The 20,283-nt window shown below is 40.0% G+C and overlaps 1 protein-coding gene across 1 annotated transcript in view; it reads right to left on the reverse strand.

The window, feature by feature from the left end:
* Window positions 1–7,238: 7,238 nt before the first annotated feature.
* COL1A2 (collagen type I alpha 2 chain) overlaps window positions 7,239–20,283 on the reverse strand; it is a 39,890-nt gene continuing 26,845 nt past the window's right edge. The window contains exons 34-52 of the mRNA XM_009558866.2: window positions 19,695–19,748; window positions 19,069–19,122; window positions 18,909–18,962; window positions 18,708–18,815; window positions 17,681–17,734; window positions 17,532–17,585; window positions 16,441–16,602; window positions 14,902–15,009; window positions 14,364–14,471; window positions 12,604–12,657; window positions 12,392–12,499; window positions 12,147–12,200; window positions 11,671–11,778; window positions 11,007–11,060; window positions 10,766–10,873; window positions 10,107–10,353; window positions 9,499–9,689; window positions 8,161–8,403; window positions 7,239–7,654 (exon numbers count right to left, since the gene is read on the reverse strand). Of these exons, the coding sequence (XP_009557161.1) occupies window positions 7,508–7,654; window positions 8,161–8,403; window positions 9,499–9,689; window positions 10,107–10,353; window positions 10,766–10,873; window positions 11,007–11,060; window positions 11,671–11,778; window positions 12,147–12,200; window positions 12,392–12,499; window positions 12,604–12,657; window positions 14,364–14,471; window positions 14,902–15,009; window positions 16,441–16,602; window positions 17,532–17,585; window positions 17,681–17,734; window positions 18,708–18,815; window positions 18,909–18,962; window positions 19,069–19,122; window positions 19,695–19,748 (2,070 nt within the window). The 3' untranslated portion in view covers window positions 7,239–7,507. The remainder of the gene's footprint in view (window positions 7,655–8,160; window positions 8,404–9,498; window positions 9,690–10,106; window positions 10,354–10,765; window positions 10,874–11,006; window positions 11,061–11,670; window positions 11,779–12,146; window positions 12,201–12,391; window positions 12,500–12,603; window positions 12,658–14,363; window positions 14,472–14,901; window positions 15,010–16,440; window positions 16,603–17,531; window positions 17,586–17,680; window positions 17,735–18,707; window positions 18,816–18,908; window positions 18,963–19,068; window positions 19,123–19,694; window positions 19,749–20,283) is intronic.

Consider the following 20,283-nt stretch of genomic DNA (forward strand, 5'->3'; position numbering starts at 1 on the left):
TCTCCTTCAGCAGCTCTTACGTTCTCATTTTATGGATCTGCCCTTCTCTCACACAGAAAATTGGTAGGGCTCTCTCTCCACTGCCCATCTGCCTGTTTTCATGGTGCATACAAGAATTTAATATTTTTGAGATGTCTTCCTTTCTATAGCGCTTGAGCACAAGGATCTAAATGCTAGGAAAGAGGGAATCAAAATGCTGTTTTCAAAGTTGAAGGCAGAAACTCTAGCAAATTACCAGCTCGGGAGCAAGAAGCAGACAGTAAGCTGGTAAAAAGGTGAGCCAATGGCCAAGAAAAAATGCTGGCTTTGAACTAGATGCAAAAGAGCAGCTAATAAAACCAAAAGAGGTCTTTGGTCTTGCCTTTTGGCTTTGACAGAGAGTTTCCACTCTGCAAATAAGGCAACAGTCTTAAAGACACCTTACGGTTTTCCAAAGAGGGCTCGATGCCCTCAGAGTGGCCGAAGAATGTAAAGCAACTTGAAAATGGAAAAGACATTCCACTTGTTTTTCAACATGCTAGATCCAGATCATACCAGATAACCAGTTCAAAAATTCTTACCTTTTTAGAAGATTATTCTATCATAAATTTCAGTGACTCAGATAGTAAAAGGCTATGAGTTTAACTTAAATGTTTGTTTAACTTTGTAACCATGCTAAGAAACAGATGAAGGAGTCAATAGGAATCAATGCAATTATTCTTCAGGTTGTGTTTGAATAGTGCACTATCGTGTTTGTGGCAAGGAGGTAAAGCAGTTGTTTAGACAAAGCCCACAGAAAACAGCTACTGAGTTGTTGCATAGGAAATTTCCACTGTATTTGTGTAGAATTAACATAAAGAACAGGTCTATAGACTAAGTTCTGGAGCAGAGGATAAGGAGAAGATAAGAACATTGATATGGACCAGGAAAAAAGGTGAGACAGGAACTCATTTAATCCGAAGGTCAGTCCCTGGCCTGTAATTTCATTCCAGGTCACACCTGGAATGGATACCCAAGTATTATTACAAATAAGTGATCTATGAGATCCTGATATACAGTAAGGGCTATGGATATGATAATATCATTGCATACTGGGTCAGAGAAGCACAAGCTTGAACATAAGCAAGGTCTTAGAAATGGTATTGTTTACTATTGGACATGCTCGTGAAAATTCATATCTGATAGTTAACCTTTAGTGGAGGGTGGGAGGTATGAATATAATTATTGAATCTCCAGGGGGAATAAAGAGGTTATACTTCCGAAGGAGCTGAGAGCATCCCAGCTCAGGAGCAGGGAGCTGAAACATTAATTTCACTCAACAGGCAAAGAGAGCAGACATGGAGAATGGAGCTAGCCAAGGAGATTCTTATCTGTCGGCACAAGCCGCCAGCTTGTCTTGCACAGAGAAGGAATTCTTAACGCTAAATCTTCAGGCATTCAACAAAATGGGGACTACTAACTGAAACAATAGTTTAAAAAATTACAGGAACTGCATGAAATAAATTATTTGAAGTCTGTACCCCAGAACCAAAAAAAAGTTCGAAGGACCCTCATATTTATTTGCAAATGAAGGTAGCTGAGAGAGATGAAGACGATATGCACTTTAATTCTGCGCTTTTGTACTGTAAGGCAGGTGCTCTGCATGGATGTGGTTTGCCCTCTTTGCTCCTCTGCAGAGGAATAAGCAGAGGTTCTTTGGATCTCTCCTGGGTAGAAAACTGGCTGGATGGTCTGACCCAAAGAGTTGTGGTAAATGGAATTAAAGCTAGTTGAAGGCTAATCACAAGTGATATTCCCCAGAGTTCAGTTCTGGGTCCAGTTCTGTTCAATATCTTTATCAATGACCTGGATGAAGGGATTGAATGTACCGTTAGTAAGTTCAGGAATGATGCTAAGCTGGCGGGGAAATGTCAATCTGCTTAAGGGCAGAGAATCTCCAAAGGGATCTGAACAGACTGGATCAATGGGCTGCAACCAAAAGGATGAGGTTTAACAAGGCCAAGTGCCGAGTCCTGCACTTGGGACACAACAACCCCATGCAGCACTACAGGCTTGGGAAGAGTGGCTGGAAAGTTTCCTGACATAGAAGCACCTGGGGGTGTTGGTTGACAGCTGACTGAACATGAGCCAGCAGTGTGCCCAGGTGCCCAAAAAGGCCAATAGTGTCTTGGCTCGTATCAGAAACACTGTGGCCAGCAGGACCAGGGAAGAGATTTGGCCCCTGTACTCAGCATTAGTGAGACCACACCTCGAATACTGTGTTCAGTTCTGGGCCCCTCACCACAAGAAATACATTGAGGTCCTGGAGTGTGTCCAGAGAAGAGCAATGAAGCTGGTGAAGGGGCTGGAGAACAAATCTTTTGAGACGCAGCTGAGGGAACTGGGGTTGTTTAGCCTTGAGAAGAGGAGGCTGAGAGGAGACCTTATTGCTCTCTACAACTGCCTGAAAGGAGGTTGTAGAGAGGAGGGGGCTGGCCACTTCCCCCAAGTGACAGGTGGTAGGACGAGAGGGAATGGCCTCAAGCTGCACCAGGGGAGGTTCAGACTGGATATGAGGAAAAGATTCTTCACTGAAAAGTTTATTGGGCACTGGCACAGGTTGCCCAGGGAGGTGGTTGAGTCACCGTCCCTGGAGGTATTTAAAAGACAGGTGGATGAAGTGCTTAGGGATATGTGGAAGGGTCTGATTGGGCTTGATGACCTCAAAGGTCTTTTCCAACCTAGTGATTCCATGATTCATTTCAGAGTCTGGGGAGCCAGTCATTTTGAGTATGTGCAGCTTCTGTAGGAATTTAAATTTTAGATGACTGGGGTAAACTAAACATGTTGTAGAGACAGGTACAGCGATAATAGCCATGGATGTTCTTTTGAACTGAGGAATTAGAGTTAGTCTTATTCCCTGTTAAATGCTGAAAAATAAAAATCAAAGGGAAGGTTAAAAGGCTATAAACCATAAACAATTGTATGTATGAAAAGCGGTTTTCCTAAATTAAAGAAGGCACAATGTGGGGGGCTCTTCTTGACACATATTGTAGGTACTGGGTAGAGAATTTACTGGGAATCAGGAGCAGCACACTGAGATGCAAAATACCTTAACCAAAAGATAGTGGTAATACTCTTTGGACAAAATTATCCAGAAAAAACTATCATCATTGTGGAGGGAGGAGACTGCAGTTTGCTGCCATGAGCTTTACTGGTTTGGATGGATGTTCCTCTGATAAGCTAAGATATATTTAGGATGAGTTGTGATGCTGCCATTTTGCAGAATTGGAATATTCTTGGCCACAGGCAGCTCAGGAGATTTGTATAGTAACCATGACAGTGAATTAAGGGAAAAAAAAAAGAAAAACACTCCTTGGGAAGTGGTAATTGGTGTCTGAGTCAATAGGTGGTGCACTACGCCTGTGGAAATGGTGGAGAACTGCTCTTGCTGTTTCACTAAGGGTCTTAAGAATTGATATTTGGGAAAACTTGTTTCTTTTTCACCCAAAGAACCAGTTTTGGTAGCTTGAAAGCAGTAAGAGAAAATAAAATATATGTGTTTTAAGATGGTGTTGACAATAATTGTTGGAATGAATTATATATATTTCAAATACTTGTATTCAAAATGTAATTCAAATGTTGTATTTGTTTGTTTTAATATTTGTATTTCATGAGGAGTTGGAGTGCATACTTCAGCGTGGAATCAGGTTTGAGAAATTTTGCTCATGTAGCACCTGTATTCAACCACCTATGTTCTAGGAAAGGACAAATTTATTCCAGCCTAAGTATGTGGAAATACAGTCATTTCTGCAGGAGATCTTCATTTATGCACCATATGCATTCATTTGCATCTGAGATTTATGGTGGAGCAACAGAGGAAATTAATGATATTATAATGAGCTTGGAATGAAGCCTGTGTAAAGCTAGATGAATTAGCCATTACTTCTGGTAGCATATTTAAGAATTCCTTTATTTGAACTTGCTATTCATTGTTTGAAATTGGTATACGTTTTTCTGATAATGTAAAATACCTCATCAAGTTGATGGTAGACAAAGATCTTCTAAGAAATCCTGTCTGAAATGACTAAGCACAACAGCAGAACTAATCAAAAGTCACATCAAAACCTGCAATTTAAAGCTGTGTGGTGGAAATGCAGATCTGTCCATCTGTTAACGCTGTTTTGTCCCTTACTTGTATTAAAGGAAATTTGACTGTTCATAGTCTTTGGCACAGTATTCATATTTTAAATTGATAAACAGAGATCTTTAAGATAACTGTCAGTGGCTCATGATTCCCTTCCCAGTGAAGCAACCTGCGCACTTACAACTGTCCCTTCTGTAACAGCTTTCCAAGTTTTGAAGTTTCTTTTTGCTCTGCCTTGGTTGAATTTACTATGTTCACCCCACCTCTGTTTTTCACCTGCCTCTGCCAGCTGAGCCTGCTGAAATGGGAAACAGCGAGTATCAGCCTGACACTGGGGCCCAGGAGAGCAAGTTATGCTCAGGAACACCAAAGTGAATCCATTGCCTCCTGACAACTGCTGTTTTGTTTTATTCCTGTTCATCTGAACGATTCCCCTGCATACTGGGATCACAGACAGACTGGAAGGGAGCTGTGCTGATGGAAATAGACATTAACAAAAGGGCAAACCAGCCCCAAGAGCTGTTGCCCATCACAACTGGTGAAATTAAGGTGTCAAGAAGATTGTGTAGCAAGCCCAGTTCATACACACAGAGGCACTTTAAACACTTCTGAAGACTATTTAGTAAGATTTATGCATGTGATAAGGAATATTTGCACTGGAGACTTAAGGCTTCAGCTTAGATGCAATTCGAAGCACCTATTGGCAGGAACCTTTTAATCTCTGTTCTTCTCCTGGGGAGGCGCGCAAGGAACTGACAGACATTTATTGATTACACATGTGAGTGGTCAGTCCCACAGAGTCCAGGGAGGAAAATGGTCTGGATGCTGCAGTACATCAGTTTACACAATCATACCACAACTGAGAGCACTGTGTATGTCAGTGGCCCTTCAGTATCTCTGCCCAGCCTCACGCAGCCTCTCCAGCAATTCTTTTCCTATGCAGTACAGGCAGGGCTTGCTGCAAACTTTACCTTTCATTCAGTTACTCCAGCTATTTTTCTTCCTTCCATGTTTCTTTCTCTCTCTGAATGCAAACTTTAAACTATTTTAACCCTGCTGTTTTAGCTAATTTATGCTGATGGTGTAGTTGCATTACTGCTGATGTCTACCTGCTTATAATTACAGTCTCCAGAGATAATCCTTATAGGGAGGCAGACCACTCTCAGAGATGATTAAGCTCATGTAGCCAGAAGTTTACTCAACATTTTAAATTCCTGAAATTAGACAATACGAAGGGTCCCCACACTGTCTGCAGTTTATTGCTTATTTTCAGTTACAGTTCTCTGAGAGAAAAGACAGTATCTTCAATATTCTGCATAGCATAAGCAAAATGCTTGATTGGGCAGTAAGTTCTGATGAGCTCAAAACCTGCAGGGCAAACTGAGTATGTTTGAGTATCTTCTTGGTGCTAATTAGGCTGGAAGTTGGGATGTAGGTGTTACGCATTTTTTCTGGTTTAATTTCCAAATGAGTCAATTCTTGTAGCCGAGGTGTGAAAACATAGAAGAATTCAGATGTTACCAATGGGCTGATATAAAGAAAGCATTTTCTGCCTAGCAGGACATGCTGTGGACTAGATCAGAGACAGCAAAGGAGAAATCAGAGGATGACAAGACATTTGCTCTTTATATTCCTTTCTATAGCTTATCTTACTTTACTGTGGTTTTTTTTCCTCTTCTCAGGCACCAATAGTCCATCTCCTAACCCTAGCAAAAACCTTTGCATACACCCCAGTGGATTACATAGATAAAATTTTATCTTTTCAGGCCTTGTAGGAACTTCCTGGTGTGTAGATAATCCACATCAGAAAAGAAACTCTTACTCTTTTAAAGCATTTAATTATTTTCTTTTTACAACATCTGCTGACTAAGCCCGTCTCCCCTCTCCCCTCATCTCCCCTTACCTGCTTTTGCTGTTGTCCTCATGGTCTGTTGTGTGTTCTCCCAAGTGCCTTTCCAATTCCCAAACCATAGCTGTTGTAATTGCAGTTCTTTCAGGCTTTTCAGAAAAGCACCATATAATAGCAGTCTCTTAAGAGGCCTCAGGTAAGAAGTCATTGCTTCTCATGGTGCTTTTTATGACAGTAAATTATTAAGGTTAGCAACAGCAAGTAGGTTCTGTGTCTCATACAGAACTGAATAACTATAAGGGGTTAACAAACTCTGATTTCCTGACAATTACATTTAGGGATCTTTGCATGGACTTCTGCACATCATTTCAAAGCATAAAGCACAGTTCTGCTGATTACAGCACAGCATCAGCCTGCAAAGTGCTCTCAAGCCCAAGGAGCTTTCTGTCTTCAAGTGTAAGACAGAAGCTTCATTTTTCCTTCTTTCGGCCATGAATCCCACTTAGGATTTGGAAAAAAGGAATTACTTCTGCTTTTGAACTTCTTATACTGTGAGCACTGAGTTACTGAGCTTCTTGTGGACTTTTCAAAAGATGGTGTTGAAATTAGAGTTGAATAGAATCTTATGAAGACCCCTAAGACAGCTGTAGGCAGGCTTCAAATGGTCTCAGCAAATATTTTAAGCAATGGGCCAAGAGAGTTGCAGTAGTGCAAAAGTATGGGAAATCCCAGACAAGAATATCTGCAAATGCATCTAAGCAAGTAACTTAACTCATTAAATAGTTTCTTTTCGAACACTGGACATGCTTTATTTCATTTTTTCACAATTTATTTAAACATCTCACATATACAAAATACATTTTATTTCTTCTTCTTGAGAAATGATGACCTTTTTTTACCCATTGTAGAAGATGGAAATGAGATTTGAAAGCAGGAGCACCTGATTTTGGAGGAAAAGGACAAAGACGAGGAAAAATGATCCACATGCTTAAGCTGTGGGTGAGACAGGACGTTCTAAGTTTGACACAGACTTCAAAGACATAGAGAAGTGATACTTTAAATGCTACTAGCACCATCAAAGTTCAAGTATTGGAAAGATACTCCATAGCAATGCAATTAGCACCACTGTATTTTGAGTGGAACTGAAAGTACCTTGGATCATACAGAGAAGTGCCTACAAAAGATGTGGATCACACTTGATTTAGTGTATGAGGTAGTTTAAACCTTTGGAAGCCGTGGTTTTAAACTTCCTCTGTGGAAGATATTCAAAGGCCACAAGTGGTGCAAACTTTCATCATTTTTTATTTTGTTTTTTTTTCTTTACAAAGGTTGACATTTCCCAAAGTAAGGTGTTAATTCTTGAAAAACTTCCAAGTCCTTTTGGGGCTGTAATAAATTTCATTGCACAATGTTCCAATCGATTCTTCTCCTTCTCTTTTGCCCAGAGTTTAAGCAAGTAGATGAACAGAAGAAATGGAAGGAGTCAGCTTTCATTATAAAAAGAAATGACAAAAGAATAATTTGGGAGAGGATTTAAGTTAATTTTAGTTCATTCATTTGAAACAGACTGGGCCAACTTCTACCCCAAATTCTTGGTGAGCGCCGCCAATATCCAAAGGTGCGATGTCAAGGATGGGCAGGCGAGATGGCTTATTTGTTCTGTATTCGATGATTGTTTTGCCCCACTTATTGTTCTTTTTCTGCAACAGAAAATTCATTACATTTGTTATTGCATTGTTCACAGTACCAACAGTTGTTTCACCTGATAATTTCTGAAAGAATTTTATACTAGTTTTGCTGCCATTGTTTGCTAATCAGATACCCATATCCAACTACCTACATCTCTGATACAGAGAAAATCTTTAATCTTCTGAAATCATATGTGTGATGGTCTACATGAACTACCATATTATTCACACTGATGTTAAATCCTCAGAGACCCTGCCTGAGTTTTTCAGGACAAAGATCCTGCCCAATTTTCTCACCAATCTTCAGCTTGCACAGTACAAGGTAGGCTTTGTTTGTACTCCAGTCCTTCCCATTTGTTAAAGATCTGACATAGTTGGTTTTGTAGGCTACTTATCTCACTATGTAAAATTTTGCTTCTCTGACTGATAATCTAATTCCTAATCAAAGCAGAACTCTGATCCTAATCACGTGTTCAGGCATGGGCAACCATGATGCCCGTGGTTTCTGCACTACTTACAGAGCAGCCATCCTCAAGAACACTGAAAGTGAATCTGCTGTTGCCTTCAGCTCGTAGTTCGACATCGTTGGATCCCTGAAGTATAACAGCCTTTTTAAGGTTGCCAGTTTCCTCATCCAGGTAAGCAATGCTGTTCTTGCAGTGGTAGGTGATGTTCTGGGAGGCATGGTTGGCCAGCAGGCGCAAGAAGGCAAGTTGGGTGGCCATATCCTTTGAGGTCACTCCATCATCATTGTATTCAAACTGAAAAAACATAAAGGGACTCAGTCAATTGTATCACTCAGGAAAGGTGGATGTTTGTAATGTAAGCATGTGGTATTTTCTCTAGGAACATTAAAAAATAATCACATAAGTTTGCAAAGACTTGTCTACTGCAACTACAGAGCATCAAATAAAACAAGCAGGAGGTAAGTTGAAAACCAGACATGAGTGGATGTAGTTCAATCATAGAACTCTGTTCCAAGATATGGTCTTAACAGTCTATGTTGATTCAAAGACAAGAGCAGACAAGGTCAAGGAAGAGAAATCTGTTCCTTCCATAGAAACACAGAAACAACACCTGTCTCAAGAAAACCCTGGATTTTTTTTTTTTTGTTTAATAGAATAGTGTCAATGGATATTACAAATGTTTACCTCATTCTTACAATCTTTTACAGCATCTGCTTTTAGCCACTGGAAGAAACAAGACCCTAGACTACCCTGGACCTTGTTCTGATCCAGTGTGATGAATCTTATGTTCATCTATTAACGATCTTAGGCACTGCAATTTCATCGTTAGATCAACTCAAATTAATTGAAGAATTATGTAATTAGATTGCCTTAGCTGTACAAAAGTGATTTCTTACAATTGGCTGGTTCAGTGTCTGGAGTGCAAGTAGACATATTTCTTGTGTTTACTTACACCAACAGTTACGAATGTAACAGTGGCGTACACTCAGGAACTATGATGTGTAATCTAAATATCTTTCCAGAAACAGGTCATATGAAAAAAAAATCAATTGAAAGAATAAGCAAAGATATTTTTCTTACTTTTTTGGACAGTTTCTGGACTGTCTTTATACTAATATACCATACTCCAGTCCAGGCTTCCCTTAGTCAAGCTGAATTGATCATTTGCAGACACCGAGAAGAATTAGAACAATACTGAGAAATCCTTCTAGCAAATTGTGATCCAAAACAGAATTGGAGCTCTGTTCCCTTGAGAGCAAAGATATTTCCCTTTTTCGTTTTTCTGCTCTAGAAGAGTTTAATTGATGTGTTTGCTTACTAAGAGTCAATGAAGTGGGAATTCTTCAGACAGTACTGTAGGAAACAATCATCCTCCCATATATCACTTACCTGGCTGCCACCATTGATAGTTTCACCAAACCATATGTGCTTCTTCTCCTTGGGATTCTTGCTGATATACCAGTTCTTAGCAGGAATATTGTCAGGGTTGGCATGGATGCAACTCTCACCAGTGGCAAAGTCACAGTATGCTCTAATGGCATCTGCAGAGCAGCCTTGGTTAGGATCAATCCAGTAGAAGCCTGCCATTGAGGAAAGAAATGTGGACAATAGCTCACTCAGCCTTATATATGCATTCAGTTTATATTCACTTGTTTGATATAAGAACTCAGAGAGGTCACAAATATCACAAAGAGGTACAATATTAAGATGATAACTGGAATAAATACATATTTCAGATTGTTAATGTATAAAAAACGCTATTTGAAAGCCAGGGTTAAAATGCTTGTATTATTTTGAAAAAGTTTTGCTATAATAGTGCAACAATAGGTGTAAAGAGCTTTTCAGAATGTCCTTGTATCTATTTTCAGTGGAGGCAGAGAATACTTCATTGCTTATTTAGTATTCTCACTGGGTGGCCAAGGATATCACTGAAAGAAAGCTAATAAGCTGAAAGTAGTCTCTGAGCCAGAAAGAGCAAGTATCTGGCACTAACGTACCACTGGTCCATTCTGGGTGGCTAAGTCTTAGGTCACGGCAGGTGCGAGCTGGGTTCTTTCTGGAGCCTTCTGGGGTCAGCAAGGTCTCAATTTGGTTGTTCAATGTTTTCAGAGTGGCATCGACTTCATAATCCTTGGGTCTGAGAGAAGGCTGATCAGCCCGGTAGTATTCTGCATCAAAGCCAACTTCGTATCCACCACCATTGGGACCAGGGGGACCGGGGGGACCGGGAGGACCAGGAGGACCCTGAAGTTTTTCAAAAGCAGAAGATGAGAAGAGTTTTGTTAGACATATGGTGCTCTAACTTAAATGCTTCCACACATGCATAGTCCTACCTAATTCCTAGCACCCTCAGCTCTAATCTTGAGGCAGCACATACGGATCTGTCCTGTGGTGACTACTATCGGCTCAAGGAGTAGAGGATGCACAGTGTAGGACTACTGCATCTTCTTTGTGTATTTGCTGTCTGATCATAAGGAACAAGGACTTCAGTTTTAGGCCTATTTGGAAAATGTTTAATGTTAAATAACAAGAGATATTTGGAAGTCTTTTTTTTAATAAACCACACCTTTTCCTGAACTGCTAGGCTTTTGAAGTTACTTTCTTTTAACTGTGACATATATGTGTTACATCAACAAAAAAAATAAGTTATACTCACAGCAGGGCCTTGGCTACCATGAGAGCCACGCACACCAGCAGGGCCAATCGGTCCAGGAAGACCATTGCGACCATCTTTACCAGGAGGACCAGAAGGACCAGGTGGACCCTACAAGGAAACTCAAGAAGTTTAATGACAGTAGAAAACATTACAGAGAGATATTCATATAAATAGGACTGTACATATATACTCGACAAAAGGAATGGGAGAGTTATTTGAATATGCTCTTAAATTCACATACCCTTGGGCCAGCAGGGCCGGTGTTACCAGGAGGACCTTGATCACCATGTTGGCCCTATTGGAAAAGATACATGCATAGTCATTAAAAAAATGCAGTGGCACACATTTGTATTAGCAGGATTCAAGGGACTTATAGTCAATGTGGATCTGGGCTCAGAGAATGGGAATCTAGGGCTAATGGCATTTATTAGTGGAGTTTAGGTGTAAAATGTGTAGTTTGAGGAGGGAGAAGAGAAAATGCAAAGAGGTATTTAAGGGGATAACCTATAAAAGTCTTTATATTGTTTCTTCAGATTGTCTGAGGCAGCTTTAAAATAAAAGACAGAATTCCAAAAGAGGATACCAGAATTTAAAGGGAAGAAAATCTACAAATTACTTCTGCTTCTCTGTGATACAAAGGCTTTACAATTTCTGGCCAAAATAAGAAATAATATTAAAATAAAGACAGAGCTTTTTGAATTCTGTGTTAGTCGAATGCAGTAGAGTTTCAGGGGCAATATAAAAATTTATTGGTTTTAGGTGAAGAATATTGAGTGTTAAATAGAATCTTATGGCCTTTGAAAGATGATGCAGATTGGAGTTGTGCATATGTAAATCCACATTAGAGTAACCTTATTTTACTTCTTTTTGCTTTGTATTCAAAATACTGAAAATCATCTACTTACAGCAAGACCAGGAAGACCCTGCAATCCATTGTGTCCCTTCAAGCCAGGCAGACCTCTAGGACCCTTATCACCAGGTACACCTTTCTCACCACGTGGACCTTGTGGGCCCTAGGGAGGCATAAAGACATCAGAGAATAAATTAGAAGGCTTCAAGCATATACTACTGTCAAACCAAGAATTAAGCATCAGCATTCTACATTATGCCATAGGTTGTCCCTGATATAAATATATATATGTGTGTGTGTATATATATGTCTCTATATCTTGTTAGCACACTCAGAAAGACAGTCAATCCCAAACGCTTCAGGATTGGTCCCACAGGAGAGAATACTGACTGAGAGTCTACATCTATATTTAGAATTCCTTAAGCATTATTTTTTGGGCCCATATCTTGAATACAGTCATGAGTCCTTGTTAATAAAGCATGTTTTCTCTTCTTTCCTCAATGTGGTAATGTAATTTGAAATCAGACTTACAGCAAGACCTCTTGGACCAAAAGCACCAGCAGGACCGACAGCGCCAGCAGGACCCTGAAACAGGAATATAAAACACATGTCACTGCTGTCTGTTATATCGAATGAAAGTTCCTTGTTCAACGTATCTGGCAGAAAGCAAAGTAATAATCCACACATTGTAAGGGTTTGCTGTATAATGTACATACATAACACATGAATATTAGTCCTGTGTTAATAAAAAAAAAAATAAGGTCTCATCAGCTTACGGGATCACCACGGTTTCCAGGCTTTCCAGAAGGACCAACTTGGCCGTGAGGACCAGGAGCACCCAGAGCACCACTGGGACCAGGGCTACCAGGAGCACCACGCTCACCCTGGGAACAAAGGAATGCAAGGGAGAGACAGTGTGTTACTACTGACTTACACATATTGGAATATTTCTTCCATGATTATGAAATAAAAGAAAAGAACAAGTTACCTTGAAACCTGGAGCACCATCACGGCCTGGAGGACCATCATTTCCAGGATTGCCCTGTTAAAATACCACAAAAAAAACATTAAATTTCATCACCCTTCATCTCACACTGAACTGTTCCTCAGTTTAATTGCTCCTAGTGAGAGTAAGAAGATACTGAGATAGGTTAGCATGAATCTTTAAGAAACTAACTCCTCCTTATAGATCTCAATCTCAAATCCCTTAAATATATTAACGTTATGAGAAAAATAAGATGGCCTTCAAATATATTAGGTTTTAAAAGTTCAGTATAAAAGAAAATGACTGAGTTTTGCTGTATTTCTCTAAATGAAAAGGTCAAGACAATAGTGGTTGTCATCTAGCTTGCACTCTTGTAAAATTGACGCCAGTGTTTTAGATTAAAAATGCCAGTGGTGAGAAAAGGACTTCAGCAACAGTCACACCTAAATTACATTGCTGTGGTACTTCACAAGCTTAAATAACTTCCTTTGAGAACGTTAATTTCACTTCAGCTGTTTCAATGTGTACACTAGCAAACCTTTTCCTTCAGATAATTTCCATGGAACCCAAAGTTTATTTCTTTTTAATTATAAAATAAAATTAGCATTCTCTGATCTCTGAAATCCTGTGGGCCTCAGGACTCACAGGAGTCCTGTATTAACAATGCTTCAGGTTATCAAATAAGCTTCCTTGATAAGGCCCACTGAAAGTTTTAAACAGTCATCCTTACAGGAGACCAGACAACTTGTTAGTATTTTAACTGTTTTCATACTGTAACTCATGCACGCATACGGATACCCTTCTTCAAGGTGAACTACAAACTTGGATGGTTAAATAGGGTGAATAAGTTTATTTGCTGCTCTATGAAGAATTGGGAGCAGGGCCCCACCCTCCAAGTAATCACTCATAAGGCCCGGCATTAGAGGGAGCAATTTGTTCCACTTCACTGTTTCCACATTCCCTCTTCTGCACAGGACTCGGGTCCTCCATCGTGTCTTAGCCTGCACTGATCTCTGCAATTCTGAAGTACCTGCCACCCAGGCTACAGTATGGTCCATCATGCTTTTAGCCTACAAACATACTTCACATTTTTTGGTGAGAGAACTCACATTGGGAAACATTGCGTAGCTGGGTCATAATGTTAGTGTATCCGTTTTGTTAGGACTCCAAAACAGAGTTGAGTGCAGCACAAGCCCAATAACTGAATTCCAACATTTTGTGTAATGTTCTTCATATGCCTTCTGAGCGGGCCTTGGGTTAAAAAAGACTTTTTCTTTAAAACCACGAATGACTAGATCCCTCAAGTAAAAGCAACTACAATTTTAATACTTCCCTGAAACATATGTATACTGCATCTAGCGTGATGCTTAAGAAAATTTGCTGATAACAAGCTTTCCTGATATATTCTTCTCTCTATATAGCCAAAACTTTATCCCCTAGGTTGTGCTATTTTTCTCAGCTCCAACAATGAAGTAATCTTTTTCCCATTCCATCTTTTTTGGCAATTAAGTAAAAAGTCAAAAGATTCTGTTAGTGACTCCAGGATCTATTTCAGACACGACTTGTGCCTTGAAGAATTTGCCTCCCAGTTGGGGGTGGAATCCATGTATATTAGAATCCTGCTGTAATTTTCCCTGCAGACACTGGAAGGTACAAGTTTGCTAGCAGAACAACTTCCAGTTGCATCCATCTTTTCTGTGTATTCGTCTTTGGCTCAGAGTAACAGAAAAGCAATCTTGAAATGGAAATAAGACATAGCTTACATCACGACCAGCTTCACCAGGAGCACCATTTGGACCAGGAGAACCCACAGGACCAGAGGGACCACGGGCACCAGGAGGACCAGCAACACCCAGGGGACCAGGTTCACCCTAGTACAGAGATGATGGCAACAAATAGTGACATTATAATACCACACAAACCAGTCTTACAGAACTTTTGGCCGGTATCTATGAGAAACATTTCTCTGCAATCAGTTCTGAGAGTAAAATAGATCCAGGATATAAGAAACATATCTAACAATACCAAATATTATCTTAATTCTAAAATTTCTACCTCTACTAGCAGAAACCTCTGATGCTATTAAAAATATACACCCCTGCAGACACAAGTCCTGTTTGTCTGCAGCAACAATAATTTCTTCCACTGCTCTATATCGGTTAGATTTGTATCCTCTGTTTGCAGCAGCAAAAATGGAAAGAGCAGAATCTGCATCTCCTCATCCCTGGTTTCCGTTAAGAGGACACCTCAACTTTTTTCTTTACTTCTATCTGTTAAGCAGTTAACTAGTCATATACTCACTGATCCTCCAGAGACGCCGGGAAGACCACGTTCTCCCCGAGAGCCAGGCAGACCAAGGATACCAGGAGCACCAAGAATACCCTGAGGACCTGGGGTGCCAGGAGGACCCTGTGAAATGAAAAGAATATTATTTATATTAACAGAGAACAATCAATTTTTATGGCCCTCCACTTTTCTTTCATTTTGCTCTACAACAGTACCAACTGCTTTCCAAGGATCCCAATGTGTGTCAGTGGTACTTCCTGAATGGAAGAAGTTGTAACCACGTCACAAGACTTCAAAGTCCAAAGCTCAGAGTCTATAAGGACTTAATGCTGGTCATACTCTCCTCACAATATCTGCCAGTGAAAATGCTGTTTCTGAACAACACTACACAGGTTTTTCCCCTCCCCATTCAATAACAATGGGTGATGCATTAAAACGGGGGTATTAAGTACAGAAAAGATGTCTATGTGAGAGGATTCTGTAGCGAAGGTATTGATCATCTCAGGCTGATCCTGAGGCAGCCTTGATGATCTCTATATGGTATCTCAAGTCTCCAAACAACCCTTAGATCTTGATACTGACCATTTGAAAGGTAAAGGTTGTTAGTTAAGTGACTTTTCCATTTCCTTGAAATTTGAGCATACGTGGTGCTAAACTTGGTAAACATCCTGACAGATTACTCTGAGTTATTATCCTAATTTGCAGTCAGGTCTACTACCTCAACTGTGTTTTTCATAGTTGAAATTAAATTATAACATAAAAATTAAAAACTCTGTGGCTTCGTATTAGAAATTAAAGGCCAAATTTTCAATTGTCACTTAAAAAATTGTAACATGCATGTCTGACAATGACACTGCAGGTTTTATCCTTGGCTACAACTTCACGGAAGAAATTTCTATAAATTTTTGTTGGGAAACAGAGTAGTAATTCACAGGAGTGCATAACTCCATGAGACAGAAAAGCGTCTGACTTAAAAAAGCCAGTAATTCTAGGTGTACAAGCTTAAAGATACTCAAAATGAATTTGTTTATTTGCATAACTAAGTCACCCTGCGATCAGACTACTTTAACCTTGTGATCCCCACAAATTAAAGTTTCTCATGCAGAAGTGAATTGAGAGTTTTTAAATGGATGTTCACATGCTGGAATTAGATGATCTTTAAGGTCCCTTCCAACTGAAACCATTCTATGTTTCTTCTTTTTCCATCCAGGGTGCTCAATTTTAGAGCAGGAGACTCTGCTACCCTTTCTCAGACTAAGTAGCAATTTCTTCTGCAGTTAGCCTTGTTGCTTTCACGTGGACTACTTGCAGAGAAAGATTAACTTACCATAAGAAAAAAAAGAGAGAAAAATATGACCGAGAGATCACGTTCACTTTTTAAGGCAGTTTGTCAAACGTCTACAAACAATTTCTTGAGTCTCAGTGGAGCTTCTACTTAAAGCTTTGCTAAATTTGCAAATAAAAGACCTTCAAAAATACCAGAAGCATCTTAGAAACCATAATATTTAAATTAAGAAGAACATTTTTAACAAGATGTGATACTCAGTAACTTACAGCAGCACCAGCCTCTCCAGATGGACCCTTCTCACCAGCAAAACCAGGTGGACCAGCAATACCTTGTTCACCAGTACGGCCAACTGGACCCACATCGCCACGGAGACCTCTAGGACCATCTTTGCCAGCTGGGCCAGGAGGACCAGGGGGACCGGTGATGCCCTAGTATTGAGTATGAATATGATGTCATTACAGTATAGAACTGGGGAGAACAGAGATAAATTTCATTTTATGACCAGGTACAAAAATTGTGCTCTACGATAAACAAGTTACCAGCTCTTCTGAAGCAGCAGCTTCTACTACTTTTGTTAGCAGGAGACAGATGGTATCAGTAGAATTATTGAACTGAGAGATTTATTTTTAGTTTTACTCAGTGCCAGTCAAAGTGGAAAAAATTGGCAGGAAAGTATTGATTTGGCTCTGGAGACATTAGTTGCAACTATAAAAATCTATGAGAAAATACCTCTTCCAATTCAATAGGATTATTTGCTTTGGATACTAGAATTTACAATGTATTTAAATGTAGGGTATCCAATGAAAGAAGTGCCTTTTGGTAAAGGTTGGAAACACCTTTGAAAAGAAAGTTACAGATGCCAATTTGAAGTGAGAGTTTTTGGCTGAAAAAATAAAGAAGGAGGGATTCACACTCTTAAAGACAAGGAGAGGTTGCCCTGCTTGAGACTGGGGCTGGAACTGCAGATACTTCAGACTGTGTGGACAGAAGATAACCTTAATGTTCCCTTTCAAATGGGACATGACCTTTTTATTCCACTTAAAATCAATGGCTATGCAGTTACTCATGGTGAACAAAACCAAAAGAAACAGGTATTTTCACAGATTCTTAGGCATCTCAAAATGTAAAGGGATGCTTGATGGACCACAAAAAAAAACCCAACAAACTGAATGCATAAATCCTACTCTGGGAATTTAAACAGTTAAGAAACTTTTTCTTATGTCATCCATTCCTATAAGGATCTGAAGGGATTCCAGTGCAGTTAGAATTTGTGTCCATGTAACAAAAATGAGAATTATTCCTAATCAATGCAACTTCTGACTTATCTCCCATTAGAAGTTCTTCACTAGTTACTTACAGCAGGGCCAGGAGGACCAACTCTTCCAGCAGCACCAGGGAAACCAGTCATGCCCTAAAAATAAAAAAGCAAAAAGGAAAATTCGGATTAAAGGAAACAATGACTTCATGAAAGGCAACAATGCAACTACCAAAAGCCTGAAGACTTACAGGAGGACCAGCATCACCACGAGGGCCAGCAGGACCAGCAGCACCAGCAGGACCCTATGTACGAAGGATTAAAAAAGACAGATGAATCAAGCAAAGACTGTTAATGTTCCCTATTCAGAATAAGGGCTCACTCTCATGAAAGTTAAGAGCAATTCTTTTTACTTTAATATGAGGAGGACTGGGCCCAAACCCGCAATTCCTGTCCTGGTACTAGGGTAGTAAATTCTCAAAGGTGCTTGAAGTCAGTATTGTAAGGATTGAGAAGTTGCACAGGGCACTTATGATTTGCCGTGCAAATGTCACATGCATCTAAGCAAATCTGGAAGTTAAAATGTGAAAGACATAGTAAGGCAGAGACTAGCAGGTCGTCCCTTTGCACTGTATGACTAATACAGCCCCACAGTGCAAGCACCTGGTATTGCTCTATTAGAAGCATACAGTAAGAATTCCAAGCCATGTTGTCTTGCAACACTTTACAGTATTTTAAATCGCAGGGCCCAACTTTCTGCATCATTTCAACCAATTCCCCCAAACGGGGCTTCATGCAGGGGAAACAGTATGTACTTTTGGGCTAGAAAGGTGTGAGCACATGAAAAGCCCATGTGCAAGTGAATGAACACACAAATTTGCACATATACTTCTGGATGACTGGGTCTGAAAGTCAGATTGTGATAGCACATCCTGTCTTTGAGAAGTAGGTACCAACATCCTCAGCTCAGAACTTACCCACAATCACCCCCTGAATGTTCCAAGATAGACTGATTTTTCTGATCTTCAGGGCAAGTTGAAAATTATTTTTTTTTCTCTTCATTTCGGTTCCAGACTCACAATCTGGGCCCACATAAATAGATTGACAAAGTTTATATAATGTCTGAAAATCAGTATGGTGACTTTCCTCACAGCCTAGTTTCAAGTTTTGTTTCTTTTTCTAATTACCTTGTCAAAATTCAAGGCCTTTAGACTAGTATATTGCTTGCATAGCACAGTTAAGAATGATGCATTTTATAAAGACACAGTTTTAACTTACTGGTGGTCCAGAAGCACCAATTGGGCCAATAGCACCTGTTGGTCCACCTTCACCCTTAGGTCCTTTAGGCCCACGCTCACCTTTAGCACCAGGCTGACCAGCTGCACCCTAGGGGCAGAGAAACAAGGAGTTTGAAAAGCATGGAAAAGAAATTGAGGAATGGCATGGTATCAATGAGAGAAAAGCGCTAACAATACTCACAGGAGGTCCAGCAAATCCACTAGGACCTACAGGACCAGGCTCACCACGTTCACCCTAAAGAAAGGACAAATGAGAGGACTGGTTGGAATGGGCTTTAAAAGGGCGTTTTTCTAAATATCATGTCTTTGACACAGGAATAGTTGTAAGAATTCCTACTTACAGGGATACCACGGGCACCAGCAGGACCAGCGGGACCAGAAGGACCTGCTTCTCCCTAAAACACATGGTAGAAAACATTACGACAATGTAGAGGAAGGCCTCACTGCAGTCAGAATAGGGATGATCTTATGGTATAGATGCATATATTGAGTCTTCCCCTGTCTCCAATGGAAAGGGTATTACTGAAAATGCTTCTGTTTTGACGCACCTTGTATTTAATTTCTAACAATACTTGGACAGGACAAAGAATCATTCTGAGCTAATGTGTTCATCACCGTGTCAAACCTCTTCTCACAGTGTGAGGAGGATGGTGGAGATTGGTCTCAACTGGGAAGAGTTCAGACAAAGCCAAAATCAGAATCTTCTTCCCATGCAACCCACTGCCATGTAGACGGGGATCTCTTCCATGCCCTTCTGGGAAAAGGTTTGAGAACATACTACGGCAAACTTCACTGAATAGTTCTACAGTCCCAATAACACTTGAATCCGGAATTTGAAAAATCTGCAGAACTCATGTATTCTGGAAAGATAGAACTGTTTTTTGTGGAACTCCTTATCTCAAACATTCATGTGTGGTTAAACTGTATAAAAATACAAGACACTTGTTCATTCAAAGAGTAGACTTACTCGATCACCAGCACCACCAGCAGGGCCAGGAGCACCGATAGCGCCAGGGAGACCCTATAGGTGAAGAGACGGGACACCATTAACAAAATGTAAGCAGAAGTGACTACTTTTAATATTTTTTCTTTTTTTTCTCCTATATGCAGGTATGTGACTTTCTTCCGGCTGTTTTCAATATAAAGGACACATGACTTTATAAAACAAAATCTATTCTTCTTCCTAAGTTTGGATTTCATGACAGACATTCACAATCTCAAATTAATGATACTTTCATGTGGCTTTTGGAATTACCTGTCCAGGCTGAGCTCATGAAGCTACAGTGGATAATGTTGGTGATGGAACTACACGATCTTTAAGGTCCCTTCCAACCCAAACAATTCAATGATTCTGTGGATGTCACACTGAACAGTTGTGTGTGAAATACAAGGTTCTCTGTTGATGCCATTACTCTGCTTGTGTGCATGAGAGAAGATCACTCCTCCCTCTCTCCCCAGAGATTCAAACATCCCAGGACAAGGGGCAACAAGATCATATTGATTTGTATCAAAAGTCAGCAGATATAAGAGAAAATGCAATATGGTGGTAAACGTAA

The sequence above is a fragment of the Cuculus canorus genome, chromosome 2 (genome assembly GCF_017976375.1).
Source record: "Cuculus canorus isolate bCucCan1 chromosome 2, bCucCan1.pri, whole genome shotgun sequence".
Classification (NCBI taxonomy): Eukaryota; Metazoa; Chordata; class Aves; order Cuculiformes; family Cuculidae; genus Cuculus; species Cuculus canorus.